The 23929-nt window shown below is 39.4% G+C and overlaps 1 protein-coding gene across 1 annotated transcript in view; it reads right to left on the bottom strand.

Annotated features, from left to right (window-relative positions):
• Positions 1–22998, bottom strand: part of CPQ (carboxypeptidase Q) — a 134518-nt gene extending 111520 nt beyond the window's left edge. The window contains exons 1-2 of the mRNA XM_009703855.1: positions 22552–22998; positions 10783–10990 (exon numbers count right to left, since the gene is read on the bottom strand). Coding sequence (XP_009702157.1) covers positions 10783–10990; positions 22552–22972 — 629 coding nt within the window. The 5' untranslated portion in view covers positions 22973–22998. The remainder of the gene's footprint in view (positions 1–10782; positions 10991–22551) is intronic.
• Between the last annotated feature and the right edge of the window lie 931 nt (positions 22999–23929).

Genomic DNA, 23929 nt, shown 5'->3' with positions numbered 1-23929 from the left:
TGAGGTGACTGATTGGATTTGAAGGGGAAAATGAAGCTGGAGAAAAGGATTAAAGTAATTGAAATGGTTACACTTACAAGGCACAGGACATTACTTCTACAGGGAAAAGCCTGTTATTACTGTTGGCCATCAACATCAGGCTACATTTACAAAACAATTCTAAACAACAACTGCGGAGTAATAGGCTCTGACTTCCTAAAAACACAATTCAAAATTCGTGTGCCATAAATGAGGGGTTTCATCATATAAACAGGTGTAGAGCTAACACAGCAGGGTGAGGCCATCCTATGTGAAGACAACATTTAATGAAATAGCACAGAAATACCCTACCATATGGACAAGCCACAAGTAAGACCGTGGGAAGTGGAAGAACCAGCAAAAATGAAAGGTCCCCTACTCCCTGAAAAACAGTGCAAGCATTCTTGTAAAGAGAAATCACAGTATGTTGGAACAAAACATACACATTTGCTCACATGTTTAAGCAAACAAGGCAATACAAAATGAGAAATTAGCATTTCCAAATCCTCTGCATGCCTAGGGCATAAATCAGAGAGACTGTGGATATTAACAGTTGACTAACACATTAAGCATATTTTAAAAATGGCACCTGTATTTGTCTGGCTGTTTTTTTACATGACATAAGTAAAAGGTTACACATCAAAATAAAACATTTTATTGTATGCATGAGGCAGATTCTGAAGCACACAAATCCAGCCAGAGTCCCTACATAAACCTGCGTTCACTTTTGGAAATCAGCAGTAAACCTTGAAAAGAATTCTTCAGTTGTTTTACAGCAGATACAACAGGTTTCATAAATAAAACTTTAATATATACATGCTAACACTGTTCTGTAATATGTAGATAACTTTTAGTAACATCATCGGATTAAGAACAATACCAAATAGACTCTGAAAAAGTATTTTGAGTAATACAGGAAATAGAACAATACTTAGTAGGAACTACAAACTAGAAAACCAATTATAAGACATGAAAATACTAAAATTGGATAGGCAGGTGAATCTATACAGTAGACCTCTGTACAAGCTGTTTCACCATTGCCTAGACCAAAATCAAAAAGTGAGTTGCTGCGTAACTTGAAATTAATGGAGTTACTCCTAGAATACAGCAAGAAACAGAGCCTTTACTCTCTTTTTTTTCTCTTTCAGTTGTCCAGAGCCATGTGCTCATGTGCTCTGGAGATGAACAGTCCAGATAAAGTCCTCAGTGCTGCACTTATACAGAAAAAATATGGAGAATTACAGACAAATGAAATGAGAGTCTACATACTTCTTAGATCTTATCAGCAGCTGAAAATAAATACAATCCTTGTGAAAATAATTCATTGGCATTGTGTTACTCAGATCCCTCTCCGTAATCTTTATCTGCATTTTTGTTGTCAGGTTTTCCTTCAATCCTCTACATTTATGGTCACCACATACTAGCAAGGCACTTGTTGTCAGTGTAATCAAGAAAACCAAATATTGTGAGAACATTAAAACAGAACTTGCAATTGATGGATCAAGACGTTACAATCATGTCATATGGTTCTGAACTTGCTAGCAGGGCTTTCATAGGCACAGCAACTCATACAGACTCAGAAGAGGCTGGCAGCACCAAAGAAAGCCAGAGCTGAATAGGGCAAAACAGGAAATCCCAGAAAACTGCTAAAGTTCCTGCTGCTCAACGCACAGCAAGCACAGCTGTAACTCCTTAAAGATCAGTAAAAGAAACTCAAGACTTGGCAGTTTTATATGTTCAACATCTTTATGTATGTGGACCAGTAATGCAAAGGCAGAATAAAACTGTTCCCTTAAATCTTACTAACTCCAGAATATTACCAAATCTAATCAGCGGGTGCTCATGGTACCCAAATAAGACCAAAGTTAACACATGTTATTTATAATATGGGTGGCCATCTGGCCACCAACAAGAAGGGTGAGTCAGTAATGTTAGGAGAATGGGTGGGCCAGAAGAGAATCAAAAAAAAACTTGAATACTACTTTGATAAAGGTTTGCCTTGGGAAGCTGAAGGAAGTGAGCCTTTCAAAAGGACCGTTAGCCTCACAGCATCTTTCTGGATAACAGAGTCCATTGACAAAGATTTTACTAGCCCTTTACCTGCCTCTACCAAAGTTACAGGACACTGCTTATATTACCAGACACTAAATGAATGAAACTCTTCCCAATTACATGAGCATATTCCTGAATAGGTGTAGCCAAAACTAGGAGGAAGTAGAGAAAGTCCTTGTAGTCTCATCAGCATTTTACTGACTTTTTCAGAAAACACTGTATATTACGATTATCTCCCGAAGCACAGGCTCCATTTCTTCTAAGGACATCTAAGTTCTCTTGCTGACAGCTAGGATTTGCCTAAAAGTGAGCACAAAGGCCACACTGCAGAATGCAGTCTGGCATGTTGGCCTTCAGGGAACATAGGAAGCAAAGTAAAAATTAATGAATTGTCAGTCAACAACATATAGAAACATCCTGGAGGGAAAGCCCCTAAGTGCAGGACAAGAAAATAAATCCCACAGCACACCACCAATTCATATCTCCAAGGCCAGCAAGACAACATGCATAGCACTATGAAACATAACTAGAATCTTCCACAAGCTTACCAGAGACTTATAAAATATGGTCTCCTCTTATTTCCTCTTGTTACACCACAAACAAGGGTTTCATCCCTGTTTCCTGGTCCCTTAGTAGAACAGAAGACAATATTACTGTATCCTACTGTCACAGGATATTGCCTTAAGACAGTCTCTCATTGAAAAGTTTCCTATGAACAATTCCTGATGCTATACTAATCCCATAAGTGAAAAGTGTTCAGAAATAATCAGTGGTGTTTCCTGATTTCTTCAGTCATGCTACAGCACTACTGTTACATCTCTACAGTTATCACCGAGCTTCCTGCTGTCTTTATGCCTCGCACATTCCCCAAGCCTGCGCAAAGCAGACAGAAGATGCTGTCTACTCAGAAGGAGACTATTTTTGTAAAAATCTGCAGAGTCAAAAGCGAGCACGCACAGTATCAAGCAGGGGAGAATCAGGTTCATCGGTTTTCCAATTCCCTCAGAGATTAATTCTAAACCACCTTGACCACAACTGCATTCTCCTCCCCACTGAAAGAAAATAACCCTGCAACGTACACATTCATCACTTCACTCTGTGTGTATAAAACTCAAATGCTAGGGAGGAAAAAAAAATACTTAAAAAACACAACAAGGCAATAATAAGAGCAGGTACTCTGTCACTGGAAGATAGTTAAAACTCAAATGCTAGGGAGGAAAAAAAACACTTAAAAAACACAACAAGGCAGTAATAAGAACAGGTACTCTGTCACTGGAAGATAGCAATGAGCAAAGAAAGTTTCTCAAGTAAATAAATGAAGGCATCAGATCCACACATAATATAGGCAAACTCTTTATTATCAGTACTTCCAACGAGAGCTAGCCCCCTGGAAGCAGGAGTGGTGGCACTGCTCTTAACAGTATGCACCAGGACCAAAGAACATAGTATTACAAACAATCAAGGAAAACTCCAGATACCAGATTAGCACTGTGACATGAAATGGGAAAAAAAAAGGTAAATATAGTAGATTCTTTTACTCAAGAAATACAGAAATAATTTACTTTTACACTCAGAGAATTGTCTTTTGCCCCAGATATCCTTTGAAAAACATTATTTCTGGAAACTTAACCCAATAGGTTTCTCCCTTCAAAGCAGATCTTTCTCAGTGCATTTTCTTGACAAAAAAGGCAATCTGGTTTAGCCATTTCTATCAAAAAGTTTTCCATAATAATAATGTTTGATTTTATGTACACATCAGCACCAAGGAGACCTACTTGGTTGGCATGCCGTGAATATCCCTAAGTTTGTCTTCCCTGACTTACAGAAAGCCTTGTCTCTGTCCCTGCACTCCCTCTTGGAATTGCCATTTGATAATCAAGAGCCACAACCTGCACTGATGAAGTGAATCTTCGTTATCACAGAGGGCACATCTCTGGCCACTACAATAGAAATTGGACCATAAACAGTTTAAATTACTATACATATGATATGACTTTCTTAAAGGTCTCATGTGGTATGTCCATAGTAGCCTTTTAGTTTGAACAAAGAATGAGCTTTTGAAGTGAACCTCCCAAAATCCTTGGCTGCCAATCACCGGGCAGTCTGTGAGCACTAGTGCTAGATTCCTTTCTGATGAATCTAAACCAGAAGATGCGCTTAATAAGTGCACCTAGCATGGCCCGACTGCTAACACATGCTCAGTCTCAGCTGTTGGACCTAAACTGTAGCTTTATTTTTTTTAAAAAAAAGTGATTTTTACTTTAATTGTATCATCAGATGGAAAAACTCCATTGCAACACGGGGATTTTTGTTTTCAAAGATGTAACAATGATTTGCAATTAGAAGAGGAAAAAGTTTGGACAACCAGCAAAATATTTTCCCTCATCCCAAGAGAACAAGAAACAAGACTATTTCATTAACCAAAAAACAAGGAAACAGGTTTACAGATGGACTAAAATACATCCCACCCCTGCAGACTTGAGAGCCCAAGGCTAGCTTAAATAGAGTCAAAGAAAAAATTGAGAGGATCCAACAGAACTGCAGGAAATTAACTCACATACCACATGCGCTAACAGGCCAAAAGCCAGAGTAACTGCAAATTCCTGAACTGACACAGCACGGGGAGAGGGGAACCAAAATTCAAATGCACCCAAGGTGCTGGCAGCTCACACACACTAAGCCTGTACACGTGGCCGGAGATGTTACGGGTCGGCTTCTTTCCAGTTATGCATCCTGTGACCATCAGTCAGGCTGGCCCCTGAACATGGCCAGATCTGCCACTGAGGCTGCACGGCTTCAGCAGCCCAGAAAGTCACAGTCACCAGGGTGCTGTAGGCAGATCAGAAAAAGGTACCTATGAGTGCCGGGCGAAAAGAGGGAAGTGAAGCAAAAACTTACAAAAACTAATTATACAAAAACTCCTACTTCATTTTGTACTTATAAACTAATTTCATTCTTTTCCTTTCAACAGGTGCCAGAGGCAGCGAACAATCTTAGTTAAACTCAAATGCTCGAGGAAAGCTAATTTTTTTCAGTTCCACAGCAATCTGGATGACCGGTCCCATGCTACAACAGACAGTGTTATTGAAGAAAAAGTGATGACAAAACTAACTCCTATTTTGCGCTACCATAAGCTCGCTTGTTCACAGCAATTGTTTCATTTATTAAAAAACAAAAATGAAAGAAGACAGGAAAAATTAAGTGGTTAGATGAAGAGCTCCTGAAATCATTTTAGGATGAAGGCTAAGTTTTACAAATTTATACATAGGTCTTGATTTTTTGGTTGAAAGTAATAGCTGGTGGTCCAGGCCATTTAATGGGCAACAGGGGCAGCTTTCTAGGGCAAAGTGACCCATCTCACCCACTTGAATCCCAGCCTAGGATACATGAAAGGGAATACAGGTCTGCTTAGCTAGACCATGTGCACACAGAACAACAGAGATGCTCAGGGACCTGACCTATACCTCATGAGCAGGCTGGGCTCAGGTCATGTCAAGTCCTGTATTAACAGAGAACTGCTCCCACGCTCACACACAAGTCTTAGCCAGTGTTTACCAGCTGAAATACATTCCCACAGGGACACAGCACTGCTCTCCTCCTATGGACAGCAGAACAGATCATAGGAAGAAAGACTCATAAGATGGTAGCAAAAAATTTGGTATACTGGCATTCGTTGTGGAAGGAGGGGTAGAACAGGAGGGAAAGGAGCCTTCAGGGCTCATGACACAATCAGAGGATACAGTATTTCAAAGATAAAACATCAGTTTTAAAGGCCAGATGCATCTCTTTGCTGTAAAAAAAAACAAACAAAAGTAAAAGAAATCCTACCAAAACTACTCTTCCATCCCAGATTTCAGAAAACTTGGCAGAACAAGCAGAATAAGTCGAATGTCTCTGCCGCTACTGATGTGAATAAGCTCTTACTTTCCTTAGACACGGAGTTTTAGGGAAAGGAGGAAGCTCTCCTCAGCAGGCAAGTCTCAGATCTGGAAACAAAGGCAGCAGACTAAGCATTAGGAAGAGGTGATGTGGTGACAAATCGCTGTGCTAGCACCTGAGAGCTGAAAAACGACACTAACTCACATATATTGCCAGCAAGATTGAGAAGGAAATGATTTGTTTACAAAGCAGTGAAGAATAAAAGGGAAAACAGGAGAGGAAAAGAAAAAGCACTTTGAGAGTACAATGTGTATACAAAAAGGTATACACGACTATACATGGTAGAAGAAAATAAACTGAGTGAGGTTACAAAAAGGAGAAATTAAGATAAAGGTAAAGCAACAGTTTTCAAATTCACATACATTCATGAAATGATATTCCAGCCCTGACATGCCTGCACTTAATTGTCATATGCATCCTCTTGGGCTATGCATGCAACCTCGGCCATAAATCTTGAGTTGCACCATGCCACTCATGAATTCATCTTTCATCCATACACAGCTTGTGATTAGTTACTAGAGCTTCACAAGCAGACATTGTGTCTTGGCCACCTGTAGCCTGAAGGAGAGAGAAAGTGAAGGAAATGACTTACTTCAGATAAGTGTAAGATGCTGAATTCAGCTCAAAAAGAGAAGAACTTGACCAAATATGTGTCCTTGTTAACAGTCTCCAGACTGGGTTAAAGTACTCCTTGGTCTATTTTGGCCTTGTAATATGTTCCCTGTTGGATTTCTTACATACTGGAGAGACTGTTCTGCAGCATTTAAAAAAAATAATAATAGGGCTCTTGGCATTTATCTCTGAAAATTCTGTGGAACTTTCTTTTAGAGTTCTTGAAAAACACTCGCTTTTGCTTCTTTCTAGAGCCCTTAAAGGGGTTATTACTACACAAGTGTTATGACTTTATCTAATCTGTGGCTCTTGAGGAACAGAAGGATTTACTTGTAGTTTTAGATTCACAAGAGTACATTCACCACAGGATAAATACTGGACCATTTCAATAGCTAAAGGATACCTTTTATCTACAAAATGTTCTAAAAACATACAGCTAGGAAGAAAAAAAACAGACTTATGGCTAGCTTATTACAATCACATTTTTAAATGTGCCTTGTAAATTGAGTATTCTTGCTGTAAAAATATCCACTACAAACTGGGAAATTCTTATCAGTTTATTGTACACAACAGTAAATGTATGTATTTCTCCAAAATACGTATAGATTTCTCAAAAAAGCCAAATACGATGGATACTGTTGACAGATTACAATCATACCTGCTATTTGAGAAAGATCATTAAAAATAGTTCTGTTACTCTTAATTCTTAATATCCACATTTAAATGTTTTCACCAGAAAATTGTCAGTGCTTCAGGAAATTGTTACTGGGAAAAAGGCTGTCATAAATACACCATTTGGGGGGAGGGCAGGGAAAACTACCTGTCTGTTACAGTGACTTTCTCTTAAGTAACAGAACTCGCTCTTACATGATACCTATAAAGTAGCATGAGAATTATTTGACTCTAGCACAACATGGGGACAATGCCATGAGACATAACTGCCACACAACATGGTAATACCAACCATGTAACTACTGTCATCTCTTCATAGGCCAAGGGAGATGCTGTTGCTAATTTTGTTTCCTATTCACTTACCATTTCTGTCCTAAATAACTGAATCCACTCCTTGAAACTCAACAACAAATCCTTCAAGTCCTTCACTGTCACTGGTGAGTTGGCATGAGCCCTAATATAAACACAGCAATGACTTTTCGTGAGTATATTCAAGCTCATTCAGAGTTGGGATGCCCGAGTCCCCAGGCGATTTCATTCACCCCATAGCTATACCACTATATCTTAAAGAAAAATAAGCTGCCCGCATAATCCCTGCCCAAAGGTTCCCTTCACACTTTTTGCCCTTTACAATGTGGCAGCCACTTGTCATCCCTGGAACAAGGAACAGCCACCAAACTGCCAGCAAGAGAACACTGACTTAATTCGTGTTGTGATTTTACCAATTCTGTCTTGTCAGTAAGCTTTAATAATCAGCCCTAATAAGCCTAAAATGTTAATCTACTAGAAAGTACCTAGTTTATATCTATCAATATTATTCACATTGCAAGATCACCTAGAAATCATACCACAAAGCAGCTTTCATTGCTCCAGACAGCTTAATTCGTTGCAAATAGAGTAGGTAAGCAAATAAGTGACACCCTGTCCAAAAGGGGTTGAAATCTTAAAAAAAAAAAAAAACAAAAACAAAAACAAAAAAACCACACAACACACCAAAGCTGGTATAATTTAGGGAAAATTGTGATGTTCCACCCTTCATTCACCTGACAGAAGTGGGATAGTGCAGTATCAGAAGGAGGATACTTTCTTCTAAGATGTTTCAGGATGTTTTGGAGAACTGCCACAATCCCATTAGCAGCTATTCATATTATAGGTGCACATGTAAACACACAGGCCCAAGAAATAAACATTCTGGTCAACAAAGCAGCATCATGCAAATTGCAAAGATGCAGGACTTTCTTTCACAACACTTAGAAGTCTTTTATTGACTGTTTACCTTTCATGTCTCACTCTTCTAATACCTACTCTCTGTAGTTACACAGTATTTCCCATCAGTCAATTAAAAAGGTAAGCAATTTGAAGAAACACTGCCCTGATTGACAAGAAGCACCACATCCAGCGCAGAGTCCATCCAGCACAGCACATCGGTAGGATAGACAAGGAGACACACGGCTGGTGATTAAGAGAAAACATAGGAGAAGACATAGAGAGAAGAAAATCCATTCTGCCTACAGTAATACCTATTTTCTGTTAGAAAGAAGACAAACAGATCTGGGCTTCATGGAGCGGCAGAAGTGATGGACTGAACCCAAATAACTCCTCAATATAGGAAAAAATAGATTCATCAAACCCTCCCCTCACCCAAAAAAACCCTAAGTGAAGGTAAACAAAGAAAGGACAAAAAGTATATTTCATGAAAAAAATGCTTCCTAGCAGCATCTAAATTTTTTACTGGTTTTGGGAATGACACCTAGGCTCCCAGCCTTGATTAAGTATTCAATACTGCTAAACAAACATGCATTTGGCATGTTTCTCCTCTTTTTTCATTCAATTCTGAAATACTCGTAATGCCAGTATCCAAACATAATAAACAGGCTTTACTACTTTCGGTCTCCACCTCTGTTCCTCACCTCTAAATTTTCCATTACATGTTAAAGCACACTTCCATAAATAGTCTGGCAAACAGTAGATACAAAGAGTTGCTTTCAAATGAACATCTCTGCAGAGCACCAAAACGAAGGACTGGACAGATGACTGTTAAGATCATCTTCTAGTTTGCAGATAATGAACAGGTTATAGATTGCAATATTCTTTGTTGATATCAAATATGACTACTTTGAAAACATATCATTTTTCACAAAACTGTTTTTGAAATACATTCTACTCTCTGTTCATTATTATTAAATTTATTAGAAAATTATAGGTATTAGAAAATGTATTGTAAATACTGCTACGTTTGTTGGGCATCAAGAAATACACTAGTATAGTTTGGATACTATCTGAATTCAAAGTACTTTACTTTTGAGAAAGCATTTTAAACAGCTAATGTTGGCTTCTTCAGAGAAATATGGAGCATATAAAAATGCTATCAAGCAATTACACTGGCAGCAGAGCTGTCCTCTGCACATGATGCAATACAGTTAGCTGGTATTACTGCATTTATCAAAGTTTTTGAAGCATCACAAATGGCGATGCTTACACACTTCTCATACTGCTGAGGTGTGACCACTTATGTTTGTCTGAAATGTCTGGATTGAGCATGCTTCCAAGCGCCTGTCCCAGACACTTCTCATTTCCAGCCACTTCTCAGTCCCAGCCTCAAGCAAGACCCAAAGCCATACCACCCGTTCCCACTGCCCAGCCTGGACTTCCGTAGAAAGAAAACCTAGGCGCACAGATCAAAAAGAAAACATGACGTTATCCAAACAGAACACGATTCCAGTTTATGATGTGGCACACATTCAGGGTCAGGTTAGGTACCGCCAATGACTCCTCTGTGGGTAAAGAGTCACTGGGCAACTAGGGAGAGGAATAAATGGCCTGTACTGCTCTGAATACATATGGTCCAAAAAGAGAATGATATTACTAAACACAGTACCGCACACGAAACTAAAAATGCTCATTACAGAAATGTAAAACTGTAAGTAACATACTAAGACATCTAAAACACCTAATTTTTAAGAAATCATGATTTCAACCTACCTTACTTAAAAAGCAGAGTGAGAATTACAAACCTTACTGCTAAAATGTTCAAAATAATTATGTTCAAAGTAGACTACTCCTTCATCTAGTACAAGTCAGCCTCATGCTAGAAAAATGACAAATACAATAAAAACTGTACACTTACATTCCAGTTAAATATACAGAATGACCAGTTCATATCATCACTGACAGTCTGGTACATGTTGTCACCAAAGACATTTGATTTTGACTGATCTCAGAATATTTATGCTAGCCTTGAAAATGCGGGAAGTTCTTTAAAACAAATATCATACAAAATTTGGATCAGTAACAAAAAATGAACACATTTTGAAAGAAAGACAAAGAACAGGGGAAAAGAACTATTGTGCAGCCTGTAGTTTCAAAACCAAACACCCACTCATAACTGGCAATGTTTAAGTCAGAGAGAACAAAAATGCCTGGCCAGAAATGACATGTCAACTAGAGGCTGAAATGTGAGTTACAGGGAGAAAAGAGAAAAATGCTTACCTATGAATAGAAAAAGAAGCAATGGATCTAATGAGGGATGCTACTGCTCCAACTTTAGCAGCTTCCACTGCTCCCTGTGATCTGTACCGCACAGTTTCACCATAATTGATGAAAGGTTCATTGTAGACAACAATCTTCCCCTTGGCCTCCTGAGCTCTTTTGTGCAGTTCCTCAAAAGAAGCTACCACTATGACTTCTGCCGTAATTCCTGAAAAAAAGTATTACAGTGGCTTTAACATTGCTTTCCTACAACTCTCCTACAGCCAATTTTAACAGACAGAAAAGCGTGGACTGTGCAGAACACAAAAAAAATCAGATTTAACTTCTTGCTGGGAAAGGAAGACTATGTGAAATGCTTCATCAGGGATTGGTACTAAATAGCTGTAATAGCACCCTGAACCAAGTACACACAGTTCTGTAAACCATGCTATCAGGTTGGTATTAAAACATAATTTGAAGGGCAAGAAGGATACACAGGGGGAACTCTGTTCTTTGCATGTGCTTGAAGGCCTCTCTGCAATCATTTATAGTACAAAAACATTTGCAAAAGCTACTGATGGGATTAATAAAAAAAGACAGCAATCTTTTCATAGAATTGTTTTGATATGTTGCTAAATAACTTAGTTTAACATAAAACAACTGGAAGCACATATTTTCAGACTGAAACACTTATAAAATTATCTAATCCATAAAAGAAATTAAATTACAGCTCTGCACTTTCAACTAATTTTGCAGTATGCTTACAAATAAAAAAAAAATCTTCATATTTAATTCAGGAGAGTTCACAATTCTACTGGATCTCCTTCTGGGAGTTCTCCCAGGAACTCACCTTTCCCAGTTATGATACAGAGAACACAGGCAAGTAGTTCTGCAGGACTAATCACACATGCTAAGTTAGATTCCACCCAGCTCCTTGTTTTTAATAGTTGAAATAGTTTAAAATTGTTATATTACCTTGCTGGAAAAAACAAAGGATTTTATAGATAAGTAGTTTTTCCCAAAGCCAGAGAATCCTTTTAAGGTTTTAGAACATTAATTGAGGAACTATATTTCACAGCATTTAAGAAGTAATTCATTAAAATGACCACTATGGTTAAAATCCAGTTTTGATGATTGGTTACAGAGATAAGTAGAAACTACTTAACAACATGGGCTGGTACTTTTCTTCTAAATATAGAAGAAGTAATGAATGCCTGAAATTCTAGCGTTGTGTATTTCACCTAAAAGTCACAAAATATGTCAGTGAAAAATAAAACTAGTAAAAAATGTCTAGCAAGGATTTGTCAAAGAAGTCAACCTATCACGTTTTTAAGAAGAAAATGTTTCTCCTTGAAAGTCCTCTTTCTTCTTTCTCTCTCTTTCTTTCTTTCTTTTTTTTTGTGGTAGAAGAATTATTTGGAGAAGATTTCAAAGGCTTGTATTTGAGACTGTAACACATGAGAAGAACTGATCGAGAAATAGGAAGATATCTCTCCCAGCACCACGGTATCCAGGCTATGGCTTCTTTAAAATCAAACTATAGTATACTTCAAAACCTTTAAGAAACTGTTTCACACAAAAACGCTTGGTTTCTTAAGACTGCACCACTAAGAGGGCAAGAGAGATCTACTGCTACAGCACAAGCTGGTGAGTTTTAGCTACAGAACTGACCTAGTGTGAGAGGTGTAAAAATATTAACTGAATAACTATTCAGACTCTTAGCTTTACAGAAAGAGGCACAGAGCACCAAACCAGAGAATCACCTTCAAATTTTACTAGTTGTTGTTGGCAGGCAGGTGAGCATGCCAGTAGACTCCAGCTGCTTCTAATGAACTGCAGGTTCAGCTGCCTACCTAAGGAGCATCCCAGTGACAGGATCATTCTGGGTATGGAACCGTGCCACTGGAAATAAAGCCAGGTATCTGCAAAATTTCATTTTCCACTCAAAAAGTTATGGTCTCAGTAGGTTGATGCTGCAATTCGTATTTCATATTAGCTCTCCCCAGTGCTCCAGTTGGATCATTCAGCAGGCACTGGAAGGGCACATGTTGTATTAGTGCCTGTTCGTCAAGGGAAGCGAGGAGGAGTATAACTCTTCTTGGCACTACTTTACTGCATTAATGAACAAACACCAACTCTGGATGATTTTTAAAGAATGCTACAGACAGCTAGCAACTATCTATAATCCCTAAGAAATATAATGGAGAAGTACATTTATGGCCTCCCTAGACAACAGGCATCAGGAGTTTGTACAGTAAGCTTTGTGGGAATTAAAGTTCAGGAAAAGAATGCAGAGCTGCAAACTCCAGCCCAGTATCTCTGCTTTTAAATGCTCCCAAAGAAGCTAAATAAAGCCATCTTTCAACAAAACAAAACAAAGATTCTCTCTGCAAGTTTAACTTAATGGCAGCACAGTATACATAAAGCATTAATCACAGTGCTTTCCATAACAAAATAAAACTTCACTCCTTGTGTAACTTCTCACTAATTCAACATCTCATTTGCATTTCTGTCACATTTCATACCATTTCAGTCTCATCTACTGAAGTGACAAGAGCAAGTGTTATCTTAAATAAATATATGTGGACATAGATACACAAACCACCCTAAGACCTCCTGTGCAAAGGGAGAAATGAAACAAAAAAACCCAACAGTTTTATTAGTTTCGGGGGAATGACTTACTCCTTTTCAAAATGGGAAATGCCTTACCTTACTGAGCCTTTAAGCAAATTAACCGACCTCTACCCATAGCATCTCCTACCAATTCAGTGCTCTACTTCCCATGTCAAAAGCTCTTCTGTCTCTTTCTTACTCCTATAATTATCTGATCCAGAGCTTGCCTGTGCGTTATTGAATAGAGGGCACAAAGCATAGAAGACAGAATTATGAACATGATAAACTTGGCTGACTATATGAAGCTGAAGACTATTTATTTGTTCTCACCGTGTGAATTATTATACGTATTTTTGTGTTGGGCCAGTGAGCAAAAGAATCTATGTAGTACTATGGGTTTCCTCTTATTTCTCATATTAAACAGTAAATTGTACCCTGTCATTTCTGAGAATTAAGGTACAGGAAGGGTGTTAATAGTGGGAACAAGCAGGCAACTTGCAATTACCAACAAAATTATATATTACAAAGTCCTCTGTGCACAGAAATGTATGTTTCTTTCTAAATACTTGGATAAGCCACGGCTTTGATGATTACACTGCCAGTTGAAATAAATGGCATGGTATGCATTAGCAAAGTCTAAAATCTGTCACAGGCAGGATGAAGGCAAGACTGATTACAATTACTACTCTTTACTAGCTACAGAAAGTCCAATTATATATATATATAAATGCACCTGTAAATCAACTGTCTGCAACATTGCCACACATCAGAAGTCTGATTCTTGGCATGAACAATTCTGTCTGGCGAGTCACCTCCTAGCACTTGCTTACCTGCCAGCAATCATGCCAGAAGCAGATTAGTTCAAAGGGAAATCCCCACGAGGCAACTTACTGTCCCCAAGATTAAATGCAGTGAACATTCAAGCCACTTTAGTATCTGGAGCTAAGCATCTGCCTTAACTAACAGGTTTCAGAGAAGAGTAAGAAAAAAAATGGAAAATCCACCCTATTATCAGATTTTAAAAACTGATGAATCTCTATTAAAACATCAAGGAAACTTCATACAGAATATTGTTGCTCTTCTTGGTCACACCAGGGCAAGACATGGCAAGAATTTACTGTATCAAGTATCAGGAATTCCTCAGATTTGAGAACCCAGTCTCTATTGGTTTTTACTTATTACTATCCTAGAAACATTCAGCTCATAAACACACAGAAATTCAACCTAGCTAGTTACTATCAAATGCCGTGTTAAAACAAGAAAGCTAGAAAGAAATATCATTTGCATACTGTTTAACCTTACTGGGTACTAATCTCCTGATTACTCAGTTATGGTCTTACTCTCTTCTTTTTTTCTGCCAGTCTCATTTTTGTCATCCAGTTAACAGCAAAAGTCCCTTAGAGAGCTAGTTACAAAACCAAATGCAGCCATCATTAATTTGGCAACAATTTTTTTCAATAACGGCAAGTGAACAACTCACCCCTACATACCTTCCCAACTTCATTTACTTCACATTGTGTTAATATAAGACTCATGATTTCTCTTACAAATGACATGATGGAAGAGCAATGCTGCTGATCCACATGCACTGAAGCTGCCACTGTCAAATAAATAATCTGATGGGCAAGGCAACTTTTGCTTAAAACAATTAAATTCGGTATTTTTAGGTCTAGACACAACAAAGCTGGAAACTATATCAACTAAGTTTCTGCTAAATTTCCCTGTGTGTTATATATTTGAAGTTCTTGCATCGTAAGCATAAAATACTGCCTGAAATATCAACACAAAAAGTCAACAACACGTCTAACTGTTCTGGTACTGGTGGAGATTTTGAAACTGGGGGAGAACGTATCTGAAACACGTCCTGGCCTCCACAGTTATGAGAGCAAGAAGTGCAAGAGTGCTACCTCCCCATTCATCAGAACCAGGCACCAGGACACCAGGACCAGGGAAACAACACACTTCTTCATGGCAGGAAGAAGACAAGGAGTAGGAGCAGCAACACACCACGAGAGCAGTGCATGAAGCCTAGCTTATCATTGCAGCCCTGCTTCACAGACCAGCGACACCAGACCACGTTGATTCCTTCGTTTGTTGTGGATGGCCGATACTTCTCAGATTTCTCCATTTCCACCTCAGCTCTCCCACAAAGCTAATTTAGCCTGGAAGCTGCCGCATCAAGGCATACTGTATTCCATGCCGACCCTAAGCACATGCAGGTGGTAGCTCCAGCTTTTCTGACCTTAGCCTGGCTAATCCAGTTGTCCTTCAGATTTGACCATCTCCCCAGGATAAAAGTACCATGCCTTTGCTTCTTTCAGAAATGGCCGACGTGCACTTTCTTGTGTCTATTTGCAAGGTAGCTTCTTTCACAGAGTTAAGAGAATCTAGAAATTTTTTTGCATGGGTCACAGGAAAGACCAGAGAAGTTATAATGTAGCAGCTGGGAGGTGCAGTTCTCCTGTAAAAATGCCAGTCTTGGACCCTGGATGCCAGAACGCCCTGCACAGAACTGCAGCATGTGCCCAGGATCCATACTCCTGGATGAGGATGTAAGAAGATGAAGCATGCAGCAGGGAAAAAGTAGATATATATGTCTGGAGACAGTGAAGAAAGGTAGTTGTTGAGACAGGTCAAAGAAAAGAAGCTTTTGGGGAGTAGAGGGAAAAGGCAAATCTATTCTTGAAAGCTAAGTAAGATTAGGGACCTGGTATTATATCCTATTTAGGTTCACCATCCTCTAAAATCCGCTCAGAAAACATTTTTCCCCTCAACTTCTATCAACTGTTTTAAAAACATGTTGATTTTCAGCTCTTTCCAGGAATTAGTTCAGCTTTCCCCCAATGCCCCACATAATTCAACAACATTTTTAGAAAAACAAACCCAAGTTCTGGGTCCATAAAAAACTCATCAAATTAAGGCTTGATGTCAGGCTGAAGCAAATGAAAGATTCATAGCATCACCTTTTTTTTCTCCCTCAAAAACTATTAGTATGTACTGAAAATTTAAAATATGTTAACACCTATAAACACATTTGCTCTATCAATACATATCAATATGTATTGATATAAGTGCTATTTTAGAGGACTATTTTAGAGGAACTGTGAAATGAAGAGGGCTTTTATCAGGAAGAAAGATTTTGTAAAATCTGGATATACTTCTGGAAAATGTGACCTCACCTACTCTGTGGAACAGCAAAGAGAATTACTTCATGAAACTAAAATTGCATAGGAGAGTTATCCAAAAGGATATGAGGCTATTCAGCTCTGATGCACAGCACAGAGACTAAACGTATCACTCTGTTCTTCAAGAAGAACACAGAGAAAAATAACACTATATAACAGTTACATTTTTGACAAATATGACTTACAATTTCCAGCAAGTACTGGATCTCACTAGAATGGTTTGGTTTCAGTAACAGGTAGCTTACTGTGCAGCAGTAAATCTTAGCAGCAAGGGGGTTGGACTCAACCGTGAGCACGAAGCCTTGGATGCCAAAAGAGCAAGGATGCAGGTCTGGTTCTCCCAGAAGCAGTCCTGCAAGGGCACAGGCTTGCTATGCGATGTCTGGGGACAATCAGGCACCCAAGAACGGGATCTAGAAAAGCCAGTTTTGGAGCACACAGGTGCCCAAGGGCAACCATTGACTCCTTAGTGAGTCAAGATGTCACTGCACGCTGTCCCCTGGGAGGGAAGGTGACAGTGCCACCCAGCTGTGCATGCATTCCCCACACATGCAGAAAATCATGTTCAAATCTTGCCTCTGTTACCGTGAGGCAGGAGCTTCAGCCTGGGCTTACCATCCTTGAGGTAACCACCCTCAACTCAGCGACACTGGAAAGGATCAAGACCTGAAAATCCAATTTTTTGCTGTTGCCAATCCATACAGTTCACTTGAACATTCCTCAAAGCAGCGGCTGGAACCCATATCCTTCCCAGACAGCATGTCCACCTCAAAGCCACACAGCTACTCCTACTCTCTAAATCGCTAAAATGCCACTGAACTAACTTTCGACCCAGACACTCAGCCACTGAACACCACGGCATCTGAGGTCATTCATGGACGTCATCTTTTACACTCCAAGAAAAATAGTAGCATAATTATCATACCACAAGCAGTACTGCTCTGAGTAATAACAAACAATCCAGGCACTCAATACTGAGGCTCATGGTCTCAAGATGTGAATCAATAGCTCCTTACGCACAGAAAAAGAGGGACCCAGTGAAGACATGAAGAGGGGTTTGCACCCTGCTCTCATGCCTATGACTGTCTCCACCCCCTGTTCTCAGCACTGAACCCCTCATCAAAGGGGGTACCCAAGTCCCTCCAGAAGGATCTCCTTCTCTCCCAGTAGGTCAGTGGTCATCCAAGATGCCTGCAACTCAAGGGTAATTCCTCTGATACACACTAAAATTAACTTTTTTGTTAGCCTTTTGTTAACCTAGATGAATTCACTAATCCACTTCCCCACTGAGAAACAAAAAAGGAGCATTAACACTGGGGAAAAATACATCAGCCAGGACTGGGGCCAGACCACTTCTTTCAACAGCATCCCTGGCTTAAAAAGACTGTGAGCCTACGGCAACAGCACACGCCTTCAACTGCCTTGAGACACATATTATCCCCATTTTATAAATAACAGGCTGGAACTATTTTCGTATTATCTAAGTGGCAAAACTCCCACCACATTCTATAAGAGCAAGACTGGACCAAATGTTGTTGACAGTTAAACAGAAAAACCCACAACTTGAACACAAAAACTAAGAAAAAGTCTGCCAATACATCATATTTATATTACTTCAGTTTCACTGCAACAAACAGTACATAGAAACCAGAGACAGTTCCTTTTTCGAGGAGACATTTCGGGCAGGCTGCATTCTGGGGTTGGTTCTACTTGTCAGTATTTCTTTAAAATGAAAGGGCAGGGTCACCCGACAGGAAAAAAAAAAAAGCACATTTTAAAACACATGCAAAAAATATGAATTCTTTGATACTTCATGGTCAAACATCTGCTGAACTACTACTTTCCTTCAATTATGGGATTCTCAAAGCAACAATTATATCTATTTTCCTCAGAATTTAGGGGATATAATCAGTACTACCAGAAATCAACACAGTCTCTCTATATATATCTGTATGTTTTGCCAATGTTGAAACACTGGAAATGAGACAAGGACATTGACTAAATATGGTAAACCTCCACTTTGTCGGCTCCCTAAACTGAGTACTTTCTAACATTCAATCCTGTTTGTTACCTAGGAATCCATTTCTTCAAGGCGGTGATCTTTTTGAATTTCTGCTGACTTCTGGAATTCCAGGTCACTCTGTGTTTCATGTTTCTCCTCTCCCTGTCACTAAGACAGGCATGAAAGTTACTCCCTTCTTGTAAGGAGATCAAAGGAAGTGAAAACTTTCTCTTTGACCCAACACCTTCAAATCTTGGGATACACTGAAAGGGAAATATTTTTTTTCAGTCTTCAATAAAAACATCTAACCTTTTCTGTGCTGCCCCTTTTGCTGTGTAAATCAGACTGAATCTGGAAACCTGACATCCTGGCATATTGCCCAGTCCTGAAGAAGAAAACAGAGAAATATGGATTTTATCCAGAAAATCACAAGGTACTGAAAAGCCTCCTGCACATCATGAGAACTGTTCCAACCTCAAGTGAGCCAACCAGCTCTATGCCAAACTCATATCCGAGCCAAAGCAGGCAAATCCCAGCAAATCCAATAAACAAACAAAGCTCTGTCCACGTCCCATAAGGTTTTCAACCTCATAGGCATGGGTTAGATAGAAGACCTGCAGGAAGAGACACTCCTTGTATCCCGGAGTCAACGCTGGCTAGGGCTCCACAGCTAAAATACTGCTACTATTTAGGGCTTCCTGTTCCTGCCCCAAAGGCTTGCGGATTTTTTCCACACACTCACATGGCGGATGCCGAAATGGAAAGTGAGCAGCCTCAGTGTGTGCTCTGGCCATTGGTTCATTCTTAGGAAACATTGGTTTGAATTTCCATGGACAGAAGGGAAAACAAACCATGAATTTCCAACATCCAAAGCCAGGTTTCTAACTGCCATTAAGGTATTGCCATGTTAATAAAGAGCCCTTCAGAGCACTAGCTTGGGGAGCTGAGCTCCAGTAGGAGCTCTGAGGGCACCAATGGCTACCAAGTCCAGCACTAAGCACATCCAGAGAGAAGCAACGTTTTAAGTTTCTGCCAATGCATCCTGTTTTCCTAGCTCACCAGGTCTCAAGCCTGGGGGCACATAGTGGGAAGGGAGGAATACAGGACATAACTGAGAGGATGAGAAAGCAAGAAATGGTCTCCTGTACCTCCAGCTGGGACGGTGAAGTCACTCCCTCTTGTCTTAACCCCATCCCCAGACCTTAAAAGACAAAAAGTCCAGCCAGTGCTGTCCTCTGGCTCTAAGTAGGCATCAGTAGTGTCAAGGAAGGGATCTACAAGGGCTCTACAGAGACAGTGGTTTGTAAACTGAGGGCTTTGAAATGTATCCTGATAGAAACATTGATCTAAAGTGTGCAGTAACTATTAAGCTAATACCAAACACCTTCAGGGATCACCTGCACAGTCCGCTTTAGAAGCGGTTCTGAAAGGTGTCTCTGCCCCTGGGCAGAACCCAGGTGCCAACGGTCAGATCAGGGAGCCGACATCTGAAAGCCGGTCTTCAGCCTTTAACGTGTCCCTCTGGCAAAGCTCGGCATGGCAGCAGTAGAACCTGGTTTGATCCCATGCAGCAACAGTAGTGCAATGCCAGGAGAATCAGCATCAAGCATCTCATATGGAGTTGCATTATTTTGACTACAGCATGACTCACACTCCCACAGCTTCTTGCCTAAAACAAGACAAATCAGAATTGTCAATACTCCCTCACTGAGGGAAATTATTCAAATATTTCCAATGTGATTTAGGACAGCAGCCTATCCCTTTTTCTCACAAACAGGGTATGGTGACAATCATTGCTTAGAGCAGAGGGAGTGGATCTTAGAATGAATTCTCCAGAAGTGATGAGGCGGTGGTTTTCATAGTCTAACCACACATTTTTTATTCTGTGCTTGGGATGAATGAGAGTTTTAGGACAGGCGCTTTTCTGAGTAGCACACTTTGCAATTCTCTTGCCCGGAGAGGTCGGTGACAAGCAGCTCTCACTAGGTGTTTCCGTCAGCCAGGTAGCCAGTCCAGCTATTAGAAAAACGAGAGCCAAGAGCCCACCAGGGGCCAGCTACCCTGCATAACCTCCTCCAGCATAAAAACCTGTCACAGCTTGCACAGAGCGAAATGAGACCAACAGGAACCGTAACAGCCATGAACAGTAGGATAGATTTTAAGTCAGAAGGTAGGTAATATAATCAAAATGATTCCACGAAGTGTGAGAAAAAGCATGCTCTTCTGTGAGACATTTCATTGCCATGCAGTCTTCCAGCACCAACACATACACCTCTTCAGAAACACAGCAGATCTCAGAGTAAAGTAAAAACGTGAGGAAGAATGATATGGGTTTTTTAACGTTTCTCAATATAAACCAGCGCTGGATAATACAATCTTATCTTCCAAGACATCACCGGGCACAGGTACTAGCCCAACCATTCACTCGTCAGTATAGTAAGATCTTTACAGATGAAAAAGGATATGATTAGCCTCTGTGAGCATTTTTAAACATGTAAATTCAGTATCTCTGAAGTAAGACCAGTCAAGTGCAAATAACTACACAGCTAAGAAATGGAAGTGAAAAACAGACTTCTCAGGACGTGAAGATGTTCACCAAGATTAAATTGCACGTTCTCTTTGCAGGTTTAGTAACACTTGCTCAACACCAAAACCACCATTTTGATTTTAGCTTCCTTTTTAGAAAGCTTGGAATAGGACTGGAAAGGATATAAAATAAATTGTAGCTTTAACCTTTGCTGTATGTATTCTCCTATCAAAGCACTAAGCTTTAGACATAAAATGGAATAAACAGATATTATTAATGATTTTAGTTTTGCATTTTAGGCATGTGTTTACCTCAATATGACAGAAATATCTCAGACAAAATTTACAGTAGGAGTTTCCCAAACCAAGCAAGATTTATTCCAAACATACCTTAAATTACGCAGTTTTACTTTGTTGTATTTTGAAGGGCTATATATTTTTCTAAATAAAACAGCTTTTATACATTATTTGTTTCATTTCAAACAGAAAGCTCACTATCACAAAAATTTACAATTCATAAAAAAATTACGAGTGTCATGTTACCTTTATTTCCTAAACTAAATTTATTTTCTCATAAAGGAATAAGAATGTTTTTGAAGTGGTCTAGGAATAAGTCTATTGTTATTTATAGTCACAGAGGAATGTTACCATCCCGCCATTAAAGAGCAATCCTGATAAAACCTCACATCAATATGTACAAACCCAGAATCTTATAAATCGGTTTGTTTGCAAGCAAGCTAATATTTTGGCGCCTAAAACACATGAATTTTGCTGAGCCCACCTAGCAATCATTCTTGTTCCTGAAGTAGCACATCACACGTCATCCACTAAAAGGCAACATATAGTTCAGTAACAGGTAAGTGCCAAAGACTTTTCCAAGGTAAGCATGAGGCAGAGGGAAGGAAATTCCAGATTTCTGGATATACAGATACCAATTGCCACGCTTAGCAAGGGGTTGGCACTTTGCAAGCTCAGCACGAGATTCTCCTCTTCATCCTGCTGTCTTGTTTTCTGCCAGAGTGAAGTGCTGAGCTTGGCAGGATTGAGCACAGCAAGAAAAGCAGAAATCACGTGTCAACTCAACACCCCATGGAGAACTTCTCTGACCAAAATGAAAAAGAACGGCTGGAAAACCCCAGATAACAAGAAGTTTCCCAACAACCTCAATGGAGGAGCAGAATCTTTGCTTTCAGCAGTGTTAAACAAAAAGATATAGATATAATGGAGAGTTCAAGAATCAATTCTAATTTTACAAGCCGGTTCAACCAAATTGAGTTAAACCAAACTGAATCTTTCACAACCATGTCGTACAGAAAAGTCCCAGAAAAATAGCATCTTGTTTTGCAGAACTATTACAACAGGAAGAAAACTTCAGTTTGATCATTGAGAGAAGTTGTTGTTAGGGGTGTAATACAGTTTGGTGTTAAAAAGCAAGTGATATCTAATCCCAAGAGGAAGAGTTACCTTCTGGAGGAGTTGCAACACTGCTCCCAAGTCCCAAAATAGCAATGCTGTGATTCCTTGGTTCCAGCATCATTGCAAACTCTTCTCCTCTTTCCCAGTGTGGTACCTTCACAGGCTCCAGATGCACATTTTCCAGCCCATCTTCCTGCAGGGCACTGAACATATACTTGATGGCTGCATCTAGGTTTTTTGAACCGCTGAGTCTAGGTCCTATGGTATCGGCAAAAACTGCTAATCTCCCATAGGATCTGTTCTGAGCTTTCCCATGAACAGCAAGATCAATAATAGCTTTAGCAATATCAGTATAACCAGCTATCTCATTTTTAATGTCTTCAAATGTTTTGGGGTCATCTCTTCTCAAAGATTTCCCAGCATACTGTGGTAATAAAGTCATGAAAAATATTAAAAATACATACTTCATTTTTCCTCTTTTTTCTTTCCCACAGATGGCCTATTGGAGAGACAAAAAGAAAAAAAAAAACTTTTTTAAAAAAATCATACAGCTATCAGCAATACTTTTTGTTATTTGGATAGGCAGACAGACCAAAATGAAAACAAATCAGTTTATCATGAAAATGCTTTGATCAGAACTGGCAGGAAAGTAAACTCAACTTGGAGACACAATTATTGAAAGCAAATGAAAAAGATACTTAGACCACTGGACACAATCTTTGTTGTGGTCTTCAGAAACATCCTTGGAATGCTGCATTTCTTTAAATAATCACTTCCTTCACTGAATCAAAACTCAGGGCTGCTCTCATCCAGGAGGAGCTTTGCATCTCCTTTCTGTTAGGAGCAGGATTTGCCAGAAGTGCCAAATCAAATGTCTTCACACAAAACATCTGGACAAAAACATTTCTTAAACCATTCATGAATAAAAGTGCTTTTTAATCTCTATCTTCACAATCAGGAAAGCACTTTCTATTGCACTAGAAAGATGTCAGAGCAATTTAGGTCCAATGCCCTGAGGAAGAAAGGATGAATTTCTTCATTGCATAAATCCATGACTACCAGAGAAACACAATTTTTTATTAACTGGGGTATCTCTTAAGGACAGACTTCAGCAGCACTGCAGAGAGGTGCAGCGCCAGGGATGTCAATCCTGTGTTGAATACCAAGTTCATACCAAGTTAACACTTAATAGTTTACCTATCTTACCGTTAAAAATTCTCATTTTTAAGATCTTACAAATTTTCAATCCCATAAAAGCGACAGTTTGTCTCTACTATTAATTGAACCGGCAAAAAAAATCTGGTATCAGTTGGAGTAGTTGCAAAGCTCTTTTATAACACAGGAAGTATGATTATTCAAACCAAAAATATAAAGGTCTTTACTGATACACACAAAAGGAAATGTAATTGTTTCATTTTCCTTTGAA

Source organism: Cariama cristata, unplaced genomic scaffold (genome assembly GCF_000690535.1).
Source record: "Cariama cristata isolate BGI_N322 unplaced genomic scaffold, ASM69053v1 scaffold8027, whole genome shotgun sequence".
NCBI lineage: Eukaryota > Metazoa > Chordata > Aves > Cariamiformes > Cariamidae > Cariama > Cariama cristata.
Note: the sequence above shows the minus strand (reverse complement) of the source record. Positions and strands in the feature narration are given on the sequence as shown.